This window comes from Nelumbo nucifera, chromosome 1, assembly GCF_055504915.1.
Source record: "Nelumbo nucifera cultivar China Antique chromosome 1, China Antique-T2T, whole genome shotgun sequence".
Taxonomy (NCBI): Eukaryota; Viridiplantae; Streptophyta; class Magnoliopsida; order Proteales; family Nelumbonaceae; genus Nelumbo; species Nelumbo nucifera.
The window spans coordinates 173,935,276-173,962,334 of NC_142649.1; the positions used below are offsets into that span (position 1 = coordinate 173,935,276).

General features: G+C 35.0%; 1 protein-coding gene across 1 annotated transcript; it reads right to left on the reverse strand.

Moving 5' to 3' along the window:
• Window positions 1-3,417: 3,417 nt before the first annotated feature.
• DAL1 (E3 Ubiquitin ligase family protein) lies at window positions 3,418-21,064 on the reverse strand. The gene is made up of 11 exons (XM_010257495.3): window positions 20,439-21,064; window positions 20,265-20,317; window positions 19,032-19,156; window positions 18,836-18,931; window positions 14,804-14,941; window positions 14,624-14,689; window positions 13,012-13,124; window positions 12,813-12,923; window positions 8,351-8,394; window positions 8,166-8,274; window positions 3,418-3,920 (listed from the first exon to the last, which is right to left on the reverse strand). The coding sequence occupies exons 1-11, from the start codon at window positions 20,510-20,512 to the stop codon at window positions 3,818-3,820; spliced, it is 1,032 nt and encodes a 343-aa protein (XP_010255797.1). The 5' UTR covers window positions 20,513-21,064; the 3' UTR covers window positions 3,418-3,817.
• Between the last annotated feature and the right edge of the window lie 5,995 nt (window positions 21,065-27,059).

Sequence of the window (27,059 nt, forward strand, 5' to 3'; positions counted from 1 at the left end):
TGCAACGGACTGAGCTTAGATAATTGAACCACCTCGGAGCAAGTTCATTTCGGAACACGGTTGCATCTAGATCACCTCGGTTACAAGGCACTTTGGCGTTCGTACTAGGTCAGATCCAAGGGGCATTAGCTCGAGTAATATTGACCGACCTTTGCATGTTAACCCCGAAGATATCGCCACCAGATTCCACGCTTTATGGGATCACACCTCTGCCAGCCTTATCTCCCCCGTCCGATCCGGGCGGAAGCGATAAGCCTTATCGGTTGGCAACTTTATTTCTTGCTAATACGGATACGAGCCTCATCACGGCAAGAATCCCGGAATCACTCCAAAAAACCCGCGAGGACTCCAGTATATAAAGACCCCAACCCTTTGAGGGCAAAGGTACGTGTAATCACTGCTTACTAGCCCTCTTGCTTTCTAAACTATTTTCAGCTCACAAACTACTAATTTGAACATCGGAGCGACCTCGCCAGGTAAGCACCCCCGGGTTCTCTGATTCTCTCGGTGCAAATCAGCCAACTCTGTCATCCACTGGAAGCCAGATCATCTTCAACTAGGAGCAACCAGATTGCGTCGCATCACTTCTTAATCCGTGTTTGTCCATGCCTCCAATATCATAAAATGATCTTTGCTTTATCACCTCCGATCTCATTGCATTTGGCCTCAAGGCCTCTAGGTATCTATGTTGGTCTCGGGCACTATGAATGGGAGCAATGGCCTCTGGTGGGTACACAGGGAATCAAAGTTCGGGATTCCCAAATTTGTACAAAGAAAACAGGAAGATTGGGAACAATTGTTTTGTAATCAAGGGGACCCTCTAATGCACGAATACTTGGTTAGTATGCAAAGAGTAATAAAGGACAAAATTAGATTTTTATATAAATTATTTTGTCAGAAGGGAGGTTTTTGTTTGACGACAATGAGAGGTCTTAGGCTATGTTTTGTGAATAAGTTGTTTGAGAAATAAGTGCTTATGAAATAAGTACTTATTGTTGTTTGGGCGGCCCCTTTCCGAAACCACTTATACATATTTTAAGTACTTGTTGAGGTTAGAAAGTTTGGTAAGCCACTTCAACAAAATGCTTAATTTTGTGAAAATGGCAATTTTAGTCCCTACTTTACAAATGCATATAAATATTGGTTTTTGAATATTATATCATTAATATATTAATAGTTATGAAATCAGTAGTAATAATAATAAGTATATTATTATTATTATTATTAACTAATAATATATTCTTATTATGTACATATTGGTTTTGAAATCAGTAATATTAAAATATTACTACTACTACTACTAATTTTAGTTACTTGTAATAATAATAATGTAAATAAGTAACACTAATATTATATTTATAAAATATTTAATATAAATTAATATTAATATAAAATGATTATATCCCAATTAATAATTAACATTATTAAATTGCTTATTAATTATCACTAATTAATTAATTAACATTCCAAAGTAATAATTATCATCATTAGTATTAGTAATAATTAATTATAATTATTGATAATAATGATATAATTATATTAATTAATATAATATTAATAATTATAATTAATTATAGTAATATAATTAATTATTTCATATAAATGTATGAATTATAATTTCTTATAATAATTATAAAATAAATAATTAACATTAAATATTTATTTTCAAAATAATTAATATGAGTTAATATAAATATAAAATTATTATTTCTGAATTATTAATTACCATTATGAAAATATTTATTAATTATGAGCAATTAAGTAATTATTATTAGTAATCAATAGATGAAATCATTCCTTTAATATATTATTATTATTACTACTACTACTACTACTACTAATATATAATTATTAGTAAGCAATATTGTATAAAAACTACAAATGTTAATGGTAACAAGAGTTGAACCTTGGTCACTAGAATTTAACACCCATAACTTTGCCACTAAGCCATTTCAATTTACTTGTTATACTTATATACATTTTTAGTTTTAAGTAAATTTTATATTTTATTAGTGGTGCTTATTATTAAATGCTGGAAATTAATTATTACGATTTATATGCTAATAAATATTAAGTTAAATTATATCGGTTATTTGAAAATTGATGTATATACATCACATTTTAGTCCTTTTTTGCTTTTTTCATATTTTAGTTGTTCCACAATTTTTCAACGATTATTAATTATATCTTAATATGCCACATTTTATATAAACATTAAATTATGGTTTTTTAACATTTAAATGACTTATTTACAATCATATAAAACTTGTAAGTATTGTTACTGATATAATTTTTATGATTTATTTAAATTTTCTATATATTTATGTATATCTTGATTTTTCGTCTGTACCCACGTGTATCTAAAACATATCCCAATACATTTTTTAAAATTGTCTTTCCGATACATTTTGCGATTCCGATACTTTGAATCTTGCATCAAACTAGGGTTTGACACACTCCCGTATCAGTGTATATCGAACCATATCAGTCAATATTGTGTGATACCCACCAATACAATAATATCTTGAACCAATACGCATGACTGGTGACTCCATTCACGGGGGTATTATCATCATAGATAGGGTCTTCTCCATTCACGGGGGTATTATCATCATATTGAAATTTTTTAGGGACAATCTAGTCCCACAAAAAAGAAATAAGCAGTACTTAAAACAAACAGCCCTATCACTTATTTTTTAAATAAATACTTATTCCTGTCTTTGTGGTCTCACCACAATACTTAAACTAAAGGATACCAAACAGGGGCTCAGTCCAATTTGGAAAGAGGAGGTATTTAAGAGAAACCTTAAAGGAGGTTCAGGTCCTTAAACTTATTAACTATAAACAAATAGACGCAAAAGTGAACTGGATACAAAATTTGTATGCACCGCAAACAAACAAAGACAAACTGAACCGGAAGATACCTCAGTTGGCTAGGGTACATTGTGCAATACAAATGTCGGGTTTAAGGAGATCATTCATTATTCATTAGTAGAAACGAATATATGCCGATAAGATTATCAATTCACAAACATCTTTTTTCCCTCTTGAAAGGAAATCAAATTGGTAACTTCTTCCTTAAATCGTAAGTAATTATCTCTGAGTCAGCAAAAGCTGCTCAAGCCCAATTTATGAATAGTATGAAAGCTTCCAGAACCACTAAGCAGAATCAAATTCCATATGCAACTGAAAACCCAGGATCACTATACCAAAACCATATCCAATGTCACATTTTTAGCTCATGCTGATTTATCTCTTCAGGGAAATTCTGTGGAACTAAAAAAGTATGCATAAATTTCCACGGGCATTAGTAATTAGTAGAAACTTTACAAAGACAACAGTAAAATAACAAAAAGAAAAACTAAAAAGCAGACAACAATCAAGAAATAAATACAAAAGTAACGAGGACACAAAGGCTTACGAGGATTAAGATCTATCCAAAGATTGGAAACATTGGCCTTAATTTACAAAGTTACAGATTCATAAGCATTTACAATTCCAGAGGTATTTGCATAAAGCAGCACATCTTAAATCGCTCCATATGGCAACCATGCCAGGAATATTTTAATTTGTAAAAAAAAAAAAAAGAAATATTAGACAACTGCGAAATTTATAAGCAATTTGGCTGAAACATGGGGCATATGATGACAGCAAAGCTCCAACTTCAGGGGCTCTTACCACCAGAGGAAAAATATCATGATTCCAACCAGATTCGCTGTATTGTATGGTTTTCTAGGTTCTCAAGGAACGATTGTTAATGGCAAAAGGTCCTCAAGGCCCTGTACGGTATGCTTTTCTAGCTCCACATGGAACAATGTTAATGGCGGAAAGTCCTCACAATCTGCTCAATTCGTCGCCGGCAAAGTGGACAGCTGGTCAAGTGTGAAGAGCAGGTTGTACAGCAGCACATATGACCACACCTAAAAATTATAGATCCCATCAACATTTAGTAATTTTTAACTAATAAAAGCACAAAATTATAAGGGAAAATATATAGCTATTTACAACTCATTGAAAAGGCAAGATAAAATAAAATCCTTTCCTACATATGCAAATTCCAGCATAGATCCCATCGATGTTCATTCATCTCATTCAACCCTGATGCAGTAGCCATTGGAATGACCAAAATTTGGATGCCAAAGTGGAGAACCACCTCCATGATAGAGCACCTTTGGAAAATCCTAACCAATGGGTAACTCTAAAACATAATAGGCATAACCACAGACAAGTACTAGCCAGCTGATTTCTGTTAACTGCCATTATGCTAGAGGTGGCTAAATGGAAATTAGTTGCCTTGTTCCCTATATGTCATTTGAGATTTTGAGCACCTTGAACCCTTTTCCAGAAACCTACTATGTTTCAACAATGATACAATGATTTATCTGGATTATAAAAAAATGATTTTATAATTTTAATTGTTTTTTAAGAAGATATTTTATTAGTACTCCTTCCAAACTCAGCCAGACTTATTTTTGGTGAGAAAAGCAAATAAAAAAAGGCTAGATTTCATTCTCTCTCCTTGGTTTGATTGCTGTCACTATGAGTGAGAACAGTGGTTCATGTGGTAGTGTACACCCTCTACTGGGTGGTTACCAAGACGGTATAATGTACCGTGGAGTGTCGTTTCCATTGTGTGCTAAACTAGGTCCACTGCTATCTTCATTTGGATGATGATTGTGTGCTGTTATTAGACTACCGCAAAGAAAGGAATTTGGAGTTACGTGCTGCCTGATTTTGGCTAACTTTCAAGTGATGTTTTACAGATAAGAGTTGTGGTTTTGATAGTTCCTGCCTTCTCTTTTATTCTCTTTTAGTGTGGTCTTCAAGGCTGCAACTTGGGCCGGGTTGGCCCGAACCCAACCCAAAAAAGTTGGGTTGGGTTGGGTCGGGTTGATGTTCAGGTTAGGGTTAGGGTTGAAATTCATGAACCCAATTTTACTTTGGGTGGGTTAGGGTTGACCCCTTAGCCAACTCAAACCCGACTCTATAGTACATGTCATATATAAATATATTTTATATGTAATATATAACATACATTGATTTGTTTAGATGCATGATATTTGTATAGCCCCCACCACATAGTATCATGTATTTCTTTTAAGATAATCACTTCACTTAATCCTAATCAGAAAGACTAAAACCTTAATAACACTATTTTATGTTTTATGAAAATTTTATTCTTCATCTCTTCTATGTTGTTTGCCACCCAAGAAAGATCTATCGTAGTTCTAACTCATAATAAAGTATAGTCATTTCTAACACTTGTTTTTTCTGAATTTTGTACTAAAAGAACAAAAAAATAACGTCAACAAACAAATAGTAATGAAACATAGGATTAATATATGTAGTGAAAGTTGAGTTAAGATCTAAAATCGAGAAATTCTATGAGGTTTTAAAAGGATGGGAAGAAGGTTGGGTTGGGTTAGGGTTAAAGGAATTTAGTTAGGGTTAGGGTTAGGGTTGGGTTGGGTTGGGTTAGGGTTGAAGGAATTTAGTTAGGGTTAGGGTTAGGGTTAGGGTTGGGTTGGTCGGGTTGAAGGTCGGATTGGGTTAGGGTTGGGGTTTAGAACTTAGGGTTGGGCTAGGGTTGGCCTCAACCTGACCTAACCCGGCCCGACTTGCAGCCCTAGTGGTCTTCATACTAGAGTCCAAGGATCTAGCTTTAAGGTGAATAAAAAGAAAAGGAAGGGAATAATTTTCTTTCTGGTGATTGGTTAAACAAGAGAAAATGAGAGAAAAGGTCAGTGGAGGAGCACTTTCCAAATTTCAGAGAAATAGACAGAGAGCAGGTTCCCTTGTTATCTTCTCATTTTGGACCAGTGTGATCCCGTATCCCTAAAATACTTTTCTTCAATGCAGTACATTATCCATCAAATGAAACTACTCTAAAAAAGGATATCATGATTCACTGCCTAAAATCTCATGAATTGTTCTTTGACTTTTCGATGGATGATACTTTGAGGAAGTGGCTAGAACTTCGTCGAAGAAACCCAAGATTAATAGGCCCTGGACACCACCAGCTGGAAGATTCCTAAAACAAAACTCTGATGGGAGTAGTAGAGAGAACCCAAGTCCTGCAGGTATCAGAGGCATTTTCAGAAATTAAATAGGTCATGTGATAGCATTATTCTCAGGACCGATTGACATAGGTGATTCCTTGAAGACTGAAATAAAGGCAGTTATGGAAGGAATTCAGAAAGCGAAGGATATGAATGTGCACAGTTTGGTCGTTGAAGGAGATTCACAATTTGTTATTAATTGTCTCCTAAAAATGGGAAATGACCTATGAATGTACAAAAATGAGTTAAAAAAAAAGTTTAAATGGTTGACCAGGGGTATGGCTGTAAAAGTTCAATGGGTTTAAAGGTTGGCTAACAGCATGGCTGATTCCTTAGCAAAACAAGGAATGGGGGGGGGATCAATTAATTTTGGGCTCAATTGAAAATTAGGGTTAAGGTGATTTGGAGATAAGGAAACCGCCATCAGTAAAACAGTATAAGGAGTGGGGAGGGATCGTTTGCTCCAACTAGGGCTGTTCATAAGAAGGCCCAACCCGACCAAACTGACCAACCCGAGTCGGCCAGGTTTTCATCAGCACTGGTCGGTTTCGGGTTGGGAAAATTCATAAACCGATATATCGGGTCGGTTTTGGTTTTCTTGTGTGAAAACCGAAACCGACCTGAACCGAACCGAACCAATTAGTCTTCTAGCTAGTTCCTACTTAACCAAATTGTATCTATCCTAGTTTCTATAGTCTTTTACACCAAATAGGCAACTAATTAGGCAATTACAATTAGAATTAGGTGTCCTTTTTTACTTAGATTAGAATTTAGAAAGTTTCTTGAAATATAAATATTTCAGCCTTCTTTATATAAAACAGTTTGACTTTCTATTTTATTGATAACTTTTGTCTTACTTGACACTTGTTTTTACATGAAGAATTTATTGATTTTATTCTTTACCTGAATTGAATTCAGATTTATCTTAGACTCTTGAACAGCAACTAATTCAGATTTACATGAAGATTTATCTTGGACTCTGAATTGAATTCAGATGGCTGAAATGATGGTCAAATAAATTTCCTTCTAGTTCTAGGCTTCTCTGTCCTTATTGTACAAGAGCAAAACCGAAACCAACCGAAACCAACCCAACCCGACTCAAACCGACCAGGTCGGGTCGGTTGGGAAAACCCCAGTAAACCAACCCAACCCGACCCGTGAACAGCCCTAGCTCCAACTCAAACGATCTTAGCAAAACAGTATAAGGAAATCACCATCAGCTAAGTACCTGAGTCAACCTTTTGTCAGCTTGTGGCATTGCAGTTTCAAACATTTTTGGGATTCTTCCCAAGATCCATCAATGAGCATTTCAACTGCCAGAAAGTCGCTGACCTGAGTAGAAAGGATTTGGCAGCATAGAGGTGTTGTATCTTATTAATTATGCAGGCCATGTGGTAGGAAAGAAACAACAAGATTTTCATGGGCAGAAGCCAATCCTTAGAGAAAGTACTAAGGAACACAACTGGGATGATAATGTATTTGTTGTTGGTTCATATGATTTCAGGGGCTTCGAGGTTGGTTCTTTTTTGAGTCAATTCCCTCTTTGTTTATAGTTGACTTCTTTTTGTAAATGGAATTAACTGCCATGAAACATGTGTAGGATCGCAATGTACATGGAGGGTTCCATCCCCCTTTTTGTGACTAATACAATTTTATTACCTTCAAAAAAAAAAGGAAAAAAAGGACCCAAATCAACCTCTTGCATCAGTTCAATCACCCCCAAGAGTCTCCGTTTTTTATTGGTTGCTCTCTGATAAATCTAGAATGCACCAAAATGCCTGATCTTCCCAAATTCCCAATGCCACAACCATCATAGTCAAACATATTAATGATTTGAAACATTTAGTCAGGAAGATTTACAGTGCAATACATATTCTAGGTGATCTAATGGTGAAATCACATACTGTTGCCTATGCAGTTTATGTGACAGAGGCTGAAGTAGCCTCTTGTCATCTAATCTCCTCACACATGTCCTCTCCAAAAAATTTCTGGGCCAAGAAAGTTTAAAGGAAAGCGATAGCTAAAGTTTAATCATAATCACCATTAACAACCATATTCTATATAAAAAAAAAAAAACAATAAAGCAAAGATCATTTTGGTGCTTACGGAACAAAAACAGCATTATACTCCTGCTCCAGGCATATTACACATAAATCTGGCATTAAACGGTCCCTTTTTGTGTTATCTGATCCGTTTTCAGCTTTTCCATCAGAACCTGCACATTAATTCCAACACTCCAGAAATTTACAACAACAAGACCAAGTAACAAAAACTAGAATTTAGCAACATACCTTCATTATCTTGACCTAATTTTTGTGCAGCAGCAGCAAGAACCCTGCAATCACAAAAAAGCCATTACATTTTCCTTTTCAGGAGGAAATCAATTAGATGCACAACTAGAAAAAAAAAATGAGATAAGTAGGAGATAAATCTGGTCATCTGTTAGTCAGATTGTAAGAAATCAACCAATGATAAATGACCTACTAAAGTAGAAGAGTGGTAACATAAATATGATAACATTTTAAAATGAGCTAAGTTGAATCTCCAACAAAAACATAACTATGCAAAAAGATAAGGAAAAAAAAAAACAGTGCATCTATGACTATGCATGACAATAACTGGATATGTCAGCCATTTTTCTAAGATAAAAATAAAATATTATTAAAATGAAAAAGAAGATTACGAGAAGGATGACCAGCAGTCACCTGAGCCAAGGAAGGTCAATAGAGAGAAAAAAGAACAACATGCCAACCCCACCCACTTACACCTCCAAACTTCAACCTGAAAAACACCACCAACCAATTAAACCATCTACATGAAATCAAAAAACCCAGACCCCAGTGCCATCAGCATTATAGCCTCAATCCACTTCCCAAACCTCCAATCACTTATCTCTGCCAAGAAATTGAGCACTCGCCCTATTTATTTTCCTTCTGAGTTTTCTCTGTTTTCTTCACCATCCTGATAGGACCTAACCCAAACAAACCCCCTCTTAACCTTGCAAAGACTTTTGAGACCTGAACCTCCAGGTGCTTCTAGATCTGTTATGTCTCCCAACCTTTTTTTTTATCAGAAAAGGTGATTTTATTAAGAAAACGATATGAGAATTAGTACAGAAATTGAGTAGCCTCGGCTACCCCATTGTCCTTTAAAATTCCACCTAAGGTTTTGCTTTACATCCTTACAACTGAGCCCAAAACCAATGTTCCCTATTAGCCCCTTGCTTCACTAGCTGGTCCGCAAACCCATTTGCTGCTCTTGGAGTCCACTGAAATAATAACTGCATGTCCTTGGTAATGTGACTAAGTTTCTTGATCTCATTTCTGAACACCCATGGAGTCTTTCCATTCTGCTTTAGCCAGCTTATAATTACTTTGGAATCACCTTCTACAACCAGCTTTTCACACCTATTTCCATGGCTTTTCATATTCCAAAGACCACTGCTTTTAGTTCATCTGTAATGGAGTCTCTCCATCCAATAGGGCCCGAATACAGTCCCACTACTTTCCCCATGTCATCTCTTATGATCCCACCAATTCCAGCCACACCTGGGTTGCCAAAGCTGCTCCCATCAAAGTTTAATTTGAGGAATCCAGATTCAAGAGGATCCCAACTTCTTAACACCTTCTTTTTTGCTGATGACAACAATGCTCCAGTCCTCCAGTTCCTGATTATATCATCTGCAGTAAAGTCTGAGAATAAACCCGTAGATTTTACCCATGAGATCACTGTTGTCATAATCCCTTCTATCAGTAATTCCTTACACCTTTTCTTTCCTTAAAAAATTCTCAGATTTCTTTCCTCCCATAACATCCAAAGCACTGCTGCCTGTGTGCATCTCCACAGAGTTATTTCTCTTCTTTTTGGCCACCTGAAAGTGAAGGCGTCAAACACTCTTCCCAAGCTCACTGGGGTATCCCACCTGCATCCAAAGAGAAAAGAACCATTCCCATATGCAGCTAGCTACAGCACAGGAAACAAAAATATGATGAGCAGTTTCACCATTTGATTCACACAAGCAGCACCAATTAGGTGAAAAGCACCATCCAGGCCTCTTCATCTGCATCAGATGACAGGTGTTAATTGCACCATAGTAAACCTCACAACAGAAAGAACCCACTTTGGGGGGAATAGGGTGACATCAGACTTCTTGGACTGGGAATTGTAACCCAGGTTGATTAGAGGTCAAGGTTTTGAAAAAGGAAGCATAACTGAAAGCTCCAAGGGATTAGGAGTCCAGAGTCTACTATCTTGCTTAGCAGGATCAATAAATACCCTGTCAAGCGGCTGAATAATAGAAGACACCAAATCCAGTTCAGAATCTCGCACATTTCTGCGGAGACCCAGATTCCAAGCAAAACCAGACTGTGAAGGAGAAGGGGAAAGGAAATCAGCAACCGGTGTCTCCCAACCTTGACATTCTATTTAAGAGTTTTCTGGTCCTTACATCTCTCATTAATCCTTTCTAATTCCAGAACCATGTTCTTTTCAAAAGTCTGAGATGTGGCCAACTCTCCATTCTCTTTTTCAGCTTCTCTTGGAAAATCTACTTTGTCATCAACCTATGAAAAACAGATTTCCATGCCGACTCCAAGTCCTCTCTCTCACGACCCTTCTCCTTCATCTCCTTGAATGCCTTCCTTTCAGCTTCTTCACCTCCCAGAAAAAATAATCCCATAATTTTGCTCACTTCCACCTCCTTATTAATCACTGTTTCCAAATCAACTAAGCAGTAAGCACTTCATTTTAACACCTTCGACCACCACCTTCCTCCCTTCTCCTACTACCAACCTCTTTGCGTCTTCTTCCATTCCACCTCTAGAAGCCAGATCAGATGATATTTGATCTTCACTTTCAGTTCGTTGCAAGTCTATATTCTAAAAATTTTCCTGCAAAAAGTTATTGCCTCTGAACGCTGCCTTGCCACCATTACTTCTAATTTGGTTGTTCCTATCCTTCCTTTCTTTTTCTGCTATATCTGTTTCAACTCTAGGCCGAACCTCAAAAACCTTCTTACTTCTGCTAGACCCTGACCCTGACCCCTCATTCCTGACACTTGGAGGAATCTCCTTGTCATTGTAAAAAAAGTTTGCCATTTCTAACCACCTAATTCTCTCAACCTCATTGCCAACTGGCTTCATGAACACTTTCTCATCAATCTCCCTCTTAAGTCCAATGGGAGAAGGCCAGAACTGCACCACCTTGATGACAACAGCAACCTGATCAAACTCCTTCCTCTAAATGATCAAAAGAGGTACTAGCAGTGGGTCATAAAGTGGCTACTAGCCTGTACACCTCCACCACCTGATCAAGTTCTAAAATAACAGAAATATGGGATGAAGTAGCTGGACATTGACCAAGGTCCAGTGATACAATAGTTACAGCAGCTGATATAGCTGGGGACTTCAGGGTTTAAAGCTACCTCTTTCAATTTTTCAATAATTTCTTGCATATATGCAGACCAGAAATGAATATTTTAAAATTCTTTTGTAAAAGGTAAGGTATTTTATTAAATCACATAACAGTACAAAGGAGCCTAGGCCAGTAGAGGCTGCCTAGAGCCACCTCAGATTACAAATGCATCCAAGACTGAGAACTAAACAACAATCGCATGTTCTGATTTTTAAACTCCTCCGTTACCGACACCCAAGACAGTAATTTGCCCACAGCTTTCTGCACCATTTCCTCTGGAGATTTAGCTTTACCCTGAAAAATTCTGTTGTTTCTTTCAATCCAGATAGTCCAAATCACCGCAGCCGGAATAGTGTTCCAAACCATTTCTTCCTCAGACCCTCAATTCTCCAACAATACAGCAGTTCCTTCACAGAATTTGGCATTACCCAACTGACTTCCAAGGCCTGAAGGAAATGCCTCCAAATATAAATCGAAACTGGGCAATGCAAAGAAAGATGCTCAATAGTTTCTGCTGACCCACCACACAAGCCACATGACATGTCCAGAATCTGAATGCCACGTTTCATTAGATTAACTCTGATTAGACACTTATTTAAAGCCATTGTCCAGAGCAGAAACTTCACTTTAGAACTATATTGTTATTATGTCAGATATATTATATATTGAATTTCCCAATATATAAGTCTTTGGTGAATAATATATTAGTCAACACTATTAAAATACAGTGAGCACATTATTAAATGTTACTACAATATTATACTGTTCCATATATAACAGAATATTGACTTCTTATTATAGTTCATGTGTATAAGCATAAAGACCACTGTTAATATAATGTATCCATTATCACAGAAATTTTATGTTAAAACTTAAAACCATATATCCCTCCTGCAATTCCTAAATTTCTCATCTCTCAAGAAACAATATGAATAAAAACATAAACCCATTGATCACTAAGATACAAAGCATCAATCTGATTGGTGGCATAACACAACATGATATAGTTCCTCCAAAAATACCCATGTCTTTCTTCATACAGAGCACATAATACAAGTGTTGTTCACATTGTGCGATGAAAATCCTTATAAGCATATTGAAGAGCAAAGGTTACAGAAGATATTGCACAGATTACATATCCATATGCACCAGGGAATTAAACGACACTACTATCTTTTAGTAGTAAGAATACTGTAATCAGACTCAAATACAGATACTTCTTTTTTCTATCAGCAATACAGAGACATCCATTTGGCTAGAAGGAATAAATAAATGCTTATGTATTTGGTGGAATATTCAGTCAATACTCAACCATATACTTTTAAAGATAATAAAGTTCACCTTCTCTGCAAATCCCAGCGACGTCTCCTTTCCATGATATATTGAATGGCATGCTTAGCAATCAAATAAACACCAAAAACTGTGAAACCCATGGAGGCATATTTGTACCACCTGATGGAAATACATTCATCAAATGAATGTACACATAGTGGAAAGAAATCAAAGAAAACTTGCACCAGATATATGTTCAGTGAACAACCTCGCCCATTTCCCAAGATTCGCAATTAGCTGATCAATACTTTTTGGAGAAACATAAAATGGTCCTCTGTGGGGTCGCTGAATCCGAATTGTTCCCACATCATCTTTGATGGCCTGAATAGAAGGGCAGGGAATGTTCAAGAAAATTGAAAATTTTAATTGCACTCTGAAATGAGAAAAAAAAATAATAATAGATTTGAGGCCTTCCTCTCAATTGCTAGGCTACCACTTGGATTGATATAGCCTTAACAACCAGCCTGAATGGCGGATTTTAGACCACCTCCCAACGCTTAAACACATATATCTGATGGCTATAGTTGATTAAATTCCCATCAATAGTGGTTGACCAATTGAACAATCTAAATTGATGAACCAGTGGGATTGAGGTTCATCAAGCAGCCCATGTCCACAATATCTTTATCTAGTCTCTCATGTGACAAATTGACAACAATAAAGAATGTTAGCCTCTCATGTGTGCAAGTATATCATATTTTCCCATTCATGCAGAACCTGTGAACCTAGACCCACTGTGTCATTCATGCTTGCACCTAAGAATGTACTTTCTTTCACCAAATACCATATAGGCCCAATCTCTCCCTCCCTCTAACTGAATTGGATAATATTATCCCTATACTTTACAAAATGAATCAGATAAATGGCATACAGTTCAAGAACTATAAACACATCTCTAAATGGCAAAGGCATTATTAAAAAACAAAAATAAAAAGGATTGATGCAGCCATGGTGGACTTCTACCTTTTTGACTGTATAGAAGAATAGGGAATCATCACTCCCATAGTGAAGCCCATATAGACAACGAGTTTATACAACCAACTCTATCCTTGAGTTAGCGATGACCACTGTGTACAGTGGCAGAGCCAGGAATTTTCTTTTAGGGGGGCAAGTTAAACAAAAAGATGAGATAGGGAGTAGAAATAGGGTTGGGGAAAAATGGCCTGAGAAGGTTTGGACCTATTACAGATTTTTTAAAATTAAAGAAAAAATAAATATTTTTTTATTTTGGGAGTTGGAGGAGCTTTAGAGAGTGATCCTTTACATTTTAGTTCAAGTTTGGGGTTTGGGGTTTGGAGTTTGGGGTTTGGGGGGGGGGGGGGGGGGGGGGCAAAAGACCTCCCACCAATATACTTGGCTCCGCCCCTGACTGTACATCACCTTTACTGTGATTTGTTCAAAAAGAATGAAAAAACCTCTGGAATATCCCCATCATTTTTGTCAAATGCAAAACAGGCCAAAATGAAACCCTTATAGCATCTCAAGTGATATGCTGAAGTTTGTTGCATGTGAATCTTCAGATTCCTGAAAAACATGTCCAGTTTAGGTAATTAGCTATTTTAGGGCAGGCATTGCCCTTTCTCCTGACTCCATATTACTCTTTATGCCCAATAGAATTACATGAAGGATACTTAAGAAAACCCAATTGAGTAAATTGTTTTTAGCCAAGCAAATCTCCTAGGTGGTACTTCTGGGAAAAATTGTCCTCTGCATTCAACCACATAAGAACTAAAGCCTCATTCTTATGCATTTCATTTTCTTGATGCATTTTTTGGTAAGAAAATGAGAGACTCTAGGTATGACCAAATACTTTAAGATACCTCGCCAACAACCGTTAAGGATGTGCCAGTCGGAAGAACCCTTTCAATTCGCTTGACCCCAAGCATCTGAAAAAAAATAATGACCATAATTAAGCTCAACTCAATAACAATTACCTACATACATACATACATGCACACATGGTGATTTCTAATAGGGCTCAGATTATCGATGTAACAAACCTTGAGACCTTGGAGATAGTCCAAGGTTCCACGAACAAGAGACCGCCCAGACTCCTCAAAGACTTCACTTGCAACAGTTAATACCAAGCCTGTGGCACCTCGAGCTCCCACAACATATACACGACCAGTTCCATCATCCTAGCAAAAGGACAACGATAAGAAAAACAAACTCAAGGGACTGCTCTGGAAGAGCCTGTTCTACATATCAAGGGAATTTCATTTATTAATAAGATTGCATGGTCCTCAAAGACTTCTTTTCTTCATAGTCACCAATAAGAGAGAGAGAGAGAGAGAGAGAGAGAGAGATTGCATAGCCAAGACATATGTTCTTGTTCAGAAATGCAGGAGGCCTGTTCACGAGTAAACTATGATGTATTATTGTATTATTTAAGAACATATCAGGACTACATGAGATACACCCTTTTCCATTATCAATTAAACACTAATCACCTTTTGAGTTGTCATTATGCAACTCAGGTATGGAGTCACTTTGTTCATCTTTTAGGGAGTGATTGGACTGCTCTCCACCAAATATTATGGACTTGTTTATCGTAAACCCAATAGCTTGTCACACTGTAAGGAAAAAAATTCTTTGGCAATGTACAAGGGCAACAGTCCTTAGGGATTTATTGGGTGGAGAGAAATGCAAGATCTTTTGAAGACAAGGAGTGTGAAGTGGAGGTGCTGATAAATCTCATAATGGTGAGAATGGCTCCTTGGGCTTTGGTGTGTGAAGGACTTAGAGGAGTTAACATGAACAATCTGTTAAGAGGATGGCAAGTTATTGTGACTTGTGAGATGGGAAAGTAGCAAACAACAAAGAAGTGCAGGGTGGGAGGCACCCAATGAAGGAACACTGAAAATTAACTTTGATGGCTGCAGTCTGGGTAATCTCAGAGCATCAGGTCTGGGAAGGTAATAAGAAATCACAAATATTAACATTGTTCTCAGCTTTTCAGACCTGATTGGACATGGAAGATCAACGACAGCATTGTTAATAGCACTGGTACAAGGTCTCAAGTTCATTGCCACATTTGATTGGACTGCTATGTTGTAGAAGGGGACTTAAAACAGTGATCTATTGGATGAGGGAGGACGTCACATGCATAGCTGTCAAGGCATTGCCTAGGTGACTAGGCACTCTTGGCTGGACACCTTGCCTAAACACCTTGAATTATAGTAATTGTGTGTCCATCTAGGCCACTAGGAGGTAGGAGCCCACCTATACATATATAATGTATTGAAACACATATTAGTAAGATGTAACCATGCTGATGATATTATTATAAAGTGCCTGCCTTGTGTTTTTTGTTGCCTAGGTGGGTTCCTAATCGCCTAGTTGGGCACCTAGTTACTATAACTCAAGGGTTTTGAATTATACTTTGTTTTGAAGTTTTACTATTGAAACTTGAAAGTTAAAAGATCCAAGGGTTTTGATAAGAGAAAAAGAAAGAAAGAAAGATAAAGAGGTTTTCTTTCTTTTGTTTTTTTCTATTCTGTCTCTTACATCAAATAAAATGGTGCTGCCACCCTTGTTCTTTTTTCTCCAACTCTCTATCTTAAGTTTCTATCGTATATAAAATTATATCCTTCTTCAATTGCTAATTTGATATGAAATTGCATTATTAAATACTTATTACATTAGTACTATTTTTGAAAATATTAAAAATACTATTGTCTTTTAGATGATGATTTGCCATGTTTTGAAAGGAAATTTAATGTTCTTAGTAAAGATAATTGTTACTTTTTAATTAATAAGCATGCTGGTTATATAAATTTATAAAACTATAGAGGCAACCAAAATTTATGTTTTTATTTTATATAATTCTTGTCACCCAACTCCCCTAGAATAGCGTAGACACCTTGACGACTATGACCCATGGAGTTACAGACTCTTGGTGAGACAGCTCATTGCCTAGGTAGAAATTTGAACCTTTCTTTTAAATGTGTGCCTATTGCCTAGGTCCACTAACATGTTGGTTGATTCTCTAGCAAAACCATGGGCTATAACCTGTAAGGGAATGTTTGATGTGGAGCTCACCAGGGCTGGGAGTTGATTTCTAGTTCTTTGCTTTTGTCCATTCAATAGTTCTTTGATGTGGAGCCATTCAATAGCTTTGTATTCTTTTCCCTCCATCCTACCTTTTTGGGTACAACTAGTAAGCATGCACGTGCTTTACACATGGCAATTCTAGATGATGATGATGATGATGATAATGATAATAATATATCCAAAATTTTCTATAAACTTTTATGTATTTTTTTTATATTTTATATTTTTTATTATTAATCGGATGTAGAATGCAAAATCCAAATCTGATTACATAAATACCCCATCCAAATACGTCATAATCAGACTGAATTGTGAAGTTTCAAGTATCATTAACAAGCCTACAAGCTTGGCAGGGTTGCAAACGGATTGGATCGGATTCGAATAAGGGTATATCCGAATCCGATCCAATACTATTAATAGTAGATCTGATCACATATCATAAACATGGATTTGAATATGAATTTGACGAGAAAGTCATATATTTGGATCTAATTCATTCCAATTTAATTTAAAAAATAATAAAACATTAAAATATAACAATTTAAATAAAGAAAAAACAAAAAATACGAGTATCTTTTCAACTATTGTCACCATATATATACATTTTTTATAAAAAAAAATAATATAAAAAATTTTAAAAATGCAATATAAATAAATAAATAACATATAAATCGGATCGGATGGGGAGTGATCCGAATTCAATCCAATTTTTATCGAATCCTATTATCCGACCCAATCCGATCCGAAGATTCAAAATGGGGATATCCAAATTTGACAAAAAGGATCGGATTAGATCATGATCCAATCCATTTGCACCCCTATTGCTTGGCTAGATTCCTCATTTTGTAATTATTTATTATCTTGGTGTATCTTTTTCTGTTCATTTATCAAAAAATGTAAGATTTAAACAGAGTGAATTGAATGTGGTGAAAATTAGTAGTCCAATTTACAATTTAAACCTCATAATTAAATAGGGACTAAATTCAAAATTCAGTATTCTAGTCAAAAGAAAATTCCACAATCTTATTCATATTTTTTTATCAATGTCTTATTCATATTTTTAATAGTAGTGTAAATATAGAGTTATAGATGTGTTCAATTTTTACTATAGTTTTTTTTGTATTTTTGTGTGTAAAACTAATTCTGATATTTTACACTTACTTGTTGTTTAATATGATAAATATATGAAATTATACATGTGTCTGAATATTTTTTGCAAAAGGTATGTATTTTTAATTTTTGTATTTTTATTATTTATTTATGATGTTAAAGTTTAATACATTTAACTAAAAGTTAAACTATTAATTATTAATTTTTAAATTTCACTTTAGGCCAATTCTAAATTATGTACTTCATTTTCATTATCAATTAAAATAATTGTTGTTTATATTTATATTTTAAAAATTTTATTACCTATGACTTCGTAGATTGATTAATTTGATTCAGATGGTTGAATTGCTTAACCACCACTTTGATAAAGAATGGTTTTGTTTTTGAGTCAATTTTAAAATATATGGATTTATACTGTTAAAAATATTGACATATATAATTAGTAGCATTTATTGGTGAAAAATAACTTAAAAATATTGCATTTAATAAGAGAAAATGGGATTTAATACCTCAAGTATAAGACTTAATTAAAGGAGATTAAATGAGGTGGAAAGTAATAACTAAAGTTACATTTTCAACCCTAACAATTAGAGATGAATTAAATACACAAATATGGGCATTTTAGTAGCCATTAAAGCTGACATTAAAACTATAATAAATGACTTTTATACCCTTTCTCAAACACAGAAATAAGGATAATTGTTCATAGTGTAGTGGAACCATTCAATGGCTTTGTATTCTTTTTCCATCCATCCTGCCTTTTTGGGTACAAATGTAGTTACAACTACAAGAACCATATTTGCTAGTTATCACAGTTATTTAGATTTCCAAGAATCATCCAGATGCAGTAAGAAAACAAAACAACACACCAGGTACCAAGGAACCTCTTTACTCATGGAAAGCATCAAGGCTGAATCTTGTATCCAAGAACCCGCATCGTTGTGCTTCAAAAAGTGTTGTTCTGCCTGAAGGGGAAAAACAATTGACAAAGAAAAGTCAGATGCACAAAAACAACTTGAATCAGGCATATGGATAAACCAGATTTTCTCTAGTATCAGTTCGTACCGTTTCTTCCACTATTACACCCCTCAGCCCACTATACTCACAGTTAATTGGTGTTTCTGATCCAACTCGTCCAGAAATGGAAACAACCAAGGGTAATACTTTGCATGCAGTATCAAGGAGCTGTGCTGTAAATTGTAGATACAAACCCATCATTTGTTAAAGACTTAAGGTGTCAAGACTTAGGATAATTATAGATTTATATGATCACATGGAGAAAAATAACCGCCATATGATTTTCAACTTTTCATAAATCTTCCAAGGTGACAGGACACTTTATATGGACTTAGTTCCCTATTTTTTCTACTGATGAAAGGATAAAGAAAATGGAGGAGGGAAGGAAGAAATTAAATGATGAATGCTAAGGAGGAAGAGGACAGAAAGGAAGAGGATGATAGCTATGATGACAAGAAGTGCAAGAAGAATATGCAGATGATAATAATGACAATAACGAAAACAAAGATGAAGATGACAACAATAACAATGAAATTGACAAATAGCAAAAGGAGAACTAAAAAGAGGACAACAAATGAACAAATAAATGAAGAACAAAACAATAATAAAATTGAAGAAGGTGAAGTTAGATGCTACAAAGGATCATAATTATCATGAAGATGATGGCATTAAGATGTTAAGCATGATAATGACTCCTTTGATGATATTCAATTGGTGAAGAGATAATGTCAAAACCTTTTGGCCTTGAGTGTTTCACATTGACTGAAAATAGCCTTACTCAGCAGCACAATGACAAAAAGCAGCATATTATAGAAGAAATAAAAAATTGCAAAGATAATCGGCATTTCCAGAATAAGAAGATAACAAATGAAAATTAACAGGAACTCAATTCCGTGCTTAAGGAATGCCCAATAATTAACGCCCATAGGAGGGGAAAAAGGCAGTGATTGTTCTTTATAAGACACTTGATTAAGGGAAAACCACCTGAAACTAAAAAGTAGGCCCCAAGAACCCATTGTTCCTAGGTTTACATGAAAATGTCCAGATTCAACATCAGACTCGGTATAAGTTTCCAAGCAAAGGTTCAGTTGTATTGTGTTGCATTGGTTTAAATGCTCAAGTCCAATTTACAAGAGTTGTTTTACCCAAAAAAAAAAAAAAAAAGATGTCCAATTTTACAGAAGTCAATATCAAACTTAGAAGTCGATCTCACAAGCAAGTAAATATAATTAATAATCTTTAGCAGTAACTGAGATTGAAAATCTTTAATGATCCACATACCCAAGTCCTTTAATTGGCCAACCCGTGTAACTGATTTAAGAACCTCCGCATCTCTGAGAAAGAAAAACTAAAATTAGCATTGAAAGAAGAACTACGCTGAATGAAAGGAAAAACAAGTAATAGCTATTTAAAATCATAATCAAACAATTCAAAAATGATTAGTAGAAAATGCACCTTCCACTGCTTCTCCCCAAGAGATAAAGAGCAGCTGCACTCAAGCAGCAGCTCAGTCCCCCCCAAGGAAGCATCTTCAAGCGTCGTAAACACGAAATTGAGACCCCCTAGAAGCCAATCTCCATTCTATGGAGTTGGTAACACAAAGCGAAGTAAATTAGATTTGAAAGATTAAGTTAAATAAGACCAACGTTTTCCGACTTCAATGGTTTCGCAAAAAAAAAAAAAAAAAGAACTCAGTAAAGACGAAGATCACGTGAGAAAAGGGACAGAATAAGGAAGACAAAACAATCTGGAATTTCAAATTTTAGCAGGAAGTTGCTGATAGAAATGGCGAAATGACAAGAGAACTGAGAGAGGCAAATTGGGAAGGAAAACAAATAAAAATTAGGGTTTGTGCGATTGAACAGTGGAGAGTTGGAAACCGATTGCGAGTTGCGACACAGAAAGAGGAAAGAGAATGTTACGGCAAAGTTAGAAACCAACACTACGGATTGTGTGATTGAAGTTAAAACTGAGATTCTTTTATTTTGAAACTTAACCGCCAACGAAAAAGGGAGAGCTAGGGCAGCAGAGAATCGGGTGCCTGGAGTCTACGAGCGGATCAAGGAAACACAGAGCCATCAGCCACGGCACAATCCGTAGAGTTTTCTATTGCTCTGCATACATCTAAATTGCACGCAGTGAGCGAATTGCCTAACCTACGCTACACAACTTATTTATTAATTGAGGTAAAATAATCCGATGAGACTGAACCTCGTACGAATCCTTATCTAATCACCTTTAAAGAGGAATAACTATTCAGAACGTCGAATCCAACGGTTAGCGTCAGGCCAGCCTCGCGCAATCACTACTTAACTTATTAATTGTTTATATTTTATATGAGAGAGAAAGAACAGACGTCAATTATGCATATATTCGAAAGCGGATAAGGTTGTATATGGCTCTCGTGGACTTCCGTTAGGAATCTGAACTCCGTTAGTCTCTTTGATCATACGACTATGATGCCGAAAAGACATGATACGGAAATTCTTGCAGCCAATCAGGTGGTTTTCATCGTAATGCTTGTTTCGGCCCATTCATTTGTTTTGCTGCATGAACTACACTACACAATGGGGCCATGGGGGGTAGCCCATCCCCCAACCCTAGTGCAGCGGGATTCGATCAATGTTTTCAAAACCGATTACTGTTTTGATCATCAGTTTCCAGGTCAAAACTTAGTTTGATGCATAAATGCATGGTTTTAAAAACGAATCGGTTAGGGGTCCGGTTATTGGTTTGAACGGTCTGAATGGCTGATTTATTCTGACAAAAAAATAAAAATTTTAAAAAATTGGAAAACAGTCAAAAATCATTCAAAAGATTCAAACAATTAACCGATTGATTCAGTGATTTGTTGACCAAAATCGACGGTTTTGGGAGAAAAACGATTTTGAAGGAAAACAGAAGTGATCAGGTGACCGGTTCCCAGTTTTTTTAATCTGGCTGTCCCATTCAGTTCAATTTTGAAAACAGTATATAAATGCATTCCGGGTCACTTTTCTTGTCGTTTGATATGAGTTTGAAAGAACCCCGAAAACTGAGGGAAATATGCAATATTGTCAAGATTTCCCTTAATTTATGGGTGTAATTGTATGCCCTTTTTGTTTAAGCAAACTTTGTGTCATCCTTTTTCTATTAATGAAAAGGAATGCTACTTTGCTCTCTTCCCCACATCTGGAACTTTACCATTGAGCGGCATCAATGGATACTTTCCATGGACCTCGGGTGGCATTTGAAATCAATCAACAACATCAACTACTAACTTAGAACATTTGGTGTGCTATCTCGACTTCTGGCGAATCTGAATTAATCGATATACGACATCAATGACCACTTTAGAACATTTGGTATATATGCTATAGTTCTTCTCTGTGGAACTCGATTGTTGGCAAGAAAAAGGAGGTCTCGTTGTATTTTGAAGCATCTAAGAAAGGAAAATTCATTGCATACACTGGTCTTAGGAACCAACAACAGCGTTAGTTTTCCCAAATGCATACAAACATGTACCGCTAATTTGCATTTAACTGAACTGCATGAATTTGTTGCACTCTTCCCAAGTGAAGCCAGCCTCACTTGACCTTACCACCATCCGGGATAACGTATATTCAAGAGGTTTAGGTATGCACCACCATTTTTAGAGGTTTGCATTCCTACCTCACTTGACCTTTGTATTTCAATTATTTCTCACGTAAAGTGAAGATCATATCGTCTTGCATCCTATTACTCCTAAGCGGATAATCCTAGAGGTGTAAATTGGGTCATGCCGCCCCCGACTTTGGACCGGCCTAGCACGACATAGCATGATGACATGCGGGCCGTGCCAGACTCGACCCGATGGTCCGTGTAGTGTTGGGTACGGGGTTTGAAGTCCATGGGCCAAACAGCACGGCATGACTGTGTGTGTCATGCCGCCCACGGCCCATGGGCCGGTACGATACGACCCATGGGCCCGTTGCGGGTTGCGCTTGGCCTGTCCGGGAACTAGCTGTTGGAGACCACCCCAACGGCTAGTTTCAACTTTTTGGGTTTTTCTTTACAGAAATACCCCCAATAGCTATAAACAGCTATATAGGGGTATTTATGTATTTTGGTTATGGGACGAGAAAAAATGACACAAATGCCCCCCAACAGCTATATAACAACTAATTTAGGGGGGCATTTTGGGTAAAGCAATAAATAACTTTACAATATCCAAAATACCCCTCTCAAGAACTAAAAAATTGCTAGTTTTAGGGTACTTTGGGCGATTAAATTATTTTCAATTTCTATAAATAGCCCTATCCTCCACCATTATCATCACACCAATTCAACAATTCGCTTAATCTCTTCTCTAGTTCTCATACTCTCTCAAGTTTCAATCTCCCAATCTCTCAAAGTCTCAATCTCTCATACATTCTTTGAATTCTAATTGATTGATTCTTCAATTCTCCACTTTATTGAAGTTTCAACAAGAAGAAGGTTTGCTCAACCAGCTCAAGTATCTCAAGTTAGCAATTTGAGAGGCTTGGACTCTTGGAGTTGAAAGGCTTCAACCGTTAAAATCAAGTTGGAATTCCGAACTGGCAATCCAAGTAAGCCCAATTAAATTAATTTTTTTTTAGAATTTAAAAAAAAATGGTTGTCTCCTCTTGAAACCAATTCCCCAACATGTTCGATATCGATGATATTTAGTCGCATCATGATAGTATTAACACCGATATGGATGCTATTGATATTGATGGAACTTCCACCCCTAGTGTTGATACTAGGGGAAAGAAAAAGAGGGCCTCTAAGTTGATTAACCTAGTTTGGAAAATATTTAAAATAGAGGATGTCGAGGGGAACGGAAAAAGAGTTGTTTGCCAAAAATGTAGGAAAGACTTTAGCTATTGTAACAAGGGTGGTACTAACCATTTGAACAGACATTTGTTCACCCATGAGAAAGAAGAAGAACAAGAAGAAGAAGAAGAAGGGAGAGAAATAACACAAACACAAATTGGGCAGGGGATTTTGGTACATTTAAATATTCTTAAGAAAAAATGAGGCAAGAATTAACAAAATACATTGTACATGCTAACAACCATTTTTGTTAGCTGAAGATATTAAACTTGAAAAATGGTTTATGTAATTCTATAAATCCATGATATAAAAAAGTTTCTAGGAATATTATTAGATCAGATGCTTTAAAAATTTTTTATTCATATAAACAAATTTTAATTTATATGTTATCAAATCTTAATTTTAAAGTTGCAGTTACTTCTGATGTTTGGACTTCTAAATATAACATAAGTTATATTTGTGTTACCGATCATTTTATTGATGGAAATTGGATTTTAAATAAAAGAATTTTAAGTTTTACTAGGCTTGAATGGTCACATGCTAGCCCAACTATTGATGCAAGCATTTTAAATACTTTACATGCTTATGAAATTGAGAATAAACTATTTTCTATTAGTTTTGGTAATGCTAGTAATAATGATTCAGCAATAAATATTTTAAAATCTCAATTAAAACCATGTTTAAATGGTAAATTATTTCATATAAGATGTGCATGTCACATCTTAAATTTATGTAAGGATGTTTTAAATATTATTTCTACTCATATTTCTAAAATTAGAAATTGTATTATATATATATATTAAATGTTCTAAAGTAAGAAAACAATTGAATATAAATATTTATGTCAAAATTATGGTTTAAAATATAAATATTTTATATTAGATGTTAAACATAGATGGAATTCTACCTATGCTATATTAGAAAGTTGTATTTCTCACAAACAAATTCTTAGTGATTTTTATAATGCAAAAATGCCTAATGACATTATATTTGAGGAAGATTGATAAATGACAATTTGTATAAGAGATTTTTTAAAACATTTTTGTGATGCAACTAATAAATTATCGAGTATTTATTATCCAATTAGTTGTAATTTACATTATAAATTAATGGTGATTAGTGATTGTTTTGCAAAATATATAAATAATCCACAATTTAAAAAGTATTATTGAAATAATGGAAAATAAATTTAAAAAAAAATATTGGGAGAACATTTCTCTTATTTATTGCTTAGCTACAATATTAGATCCTAGGATTAGGAAAGATGGTTTAGATATTTTACTTGAAACATATTGTGAAAATATGAATATTGAAATTGGAAATAAAAAAAAGGAAATTAATAGTTTATTATTTGATGAAATATACAGTTTATATGAATTTAAAATAATAGGAAGTAATTCTACAAGTGTACAGCTACATCTTCTACTTTGAACTTGAGCTCAGTAGTAGAAAAGAAAAACTTTTTTATTTAATAAGTAGAAGGCAGAAATCTGCTACCTCAACAACAAGTTCATTTACTAAACTTAATTTTTATTTACAAGTATTTTTTTTTACTTTAGGTGAGGGAATAAATAATTTTGATATTTTAGCCTAGTGGAGTAAACATTCAAAAAATTATCTAGTTCTCGTCGCTATGGCATGTGATCTACTAACCCCTTCGATATCTACAATTCCATTAAAGTCTTGTTTTAGTACAGCTACTAAGGGTGGATTCGAGCCAAGTCGAGCCGAATATTTGGCTATTCAAGCTCAACTTGTTGAAATAGTCTTAGGCTTGAGCTTGAGCTCAAGCTTGATTCGAGCTAGAGACTTGAGGTCAAGCTTGGCTCGATTCAAAGCTCGCAAGTTCAAGCTCGTCTCAGCTCGAGCTCAACTACAAGCCAAGTTTTTTCTAAAAAATAAAAATTATACATATAAAATATTTTTTATTTTACATACAACAAAATAAGAATTATAAAAATTATTTATTATTATACATATAAAAATAAAAAATATACATATAAAAAAGTGTTTTTATTTTACATACAAAAAAAATAAGAATTATAAAAATTATTTACTATTATATGTATAATAAAAATTATTTATTTTATATGTATTTATATATGTGTATGTATGTATGTGTGTGTGTATGTGTGTGTATATAATAAAAAATTATTTATTTATTATACTAGGCTCCCGAGCCTCACGAGTCAAGCTTTATTGGGCTCGAGCTCCTCTCGATTAGCAAATGAGCCTATGTATCAGGTACGAGTTCAAATAGCTTGTGAGAAGCTCGGCTCATGGTTACCCCTAACAGGGGTGTTGGACACCAAGAGAAGTTGTATGAATGATGAAAGTATAGAGATGTGCATCTGCTTTAAAGATTGATTGGATACTGAAGATAGATTACAAGACAAAGGAGGGCATGACGCTACACCCAATATTTCACCTGAAACAGAAGATGAAATTCATGAACAATAGGAGAAAATCAGAAAATGATGAAGTCAATATTTTTTGTATACCCACTCAATAGTTGTATAGAATTTTTCAAATTATTGTAAATTTTGTTTTAATTTTTTAATTTATTTGCTATTTTTTTAACAATGTAATTTTGTATTTTCAATTTGTAACTATATTGTATTTTTTTTATATTTTATTAATTTATTTCACTTTCCAGTTTTCATATTTCATTCATCCAAGTATCCAACCATCATATGCTTTGTAATTTGTATCATTCAAATTTAAATGAAATAAATTTCCTATTTTTCTTCCAATTTGTTATTCCATTTTTATTTTGTTAAGTATTTTTTTTCATTTATTTGTTAGATTTCTCATTTCTTATTTTTTTCAAATAGTTCCCAAAGCCTAAAGGAAAGTTAAATATTTTAGTTTTACACTTAGCAAAGAAATAAAAAATAATAAAAAATGTCAAAAAATAACAAAAAAGGTAAAAAAACCAGTCTGGTCTAGTTCGCCCCACGCCCAAGGCTCTCGACCTAGGACCATGGCACGGTGGGCTTGTGTCGGGCCGACCCCCCAAGTTATCTCTAGGGAGGGCAAGATGGCCCCGTTTTACACCTCTAGATAACCCTTTCTCTATTATCTTTCATTAAGTGGAAGCTATTTATTTTACTTCCTATTTTTCTTTTCAAAACAAATAGAACAAAGTCAAACATGAAATAAAAGTAGGCAGCTCCATGATGGTAATCATCCCTATTGGTGGACAGTGCATTCATAACTAACTAACATGATATTTGGTTATGTGGTTGTTTATTTGGAAAA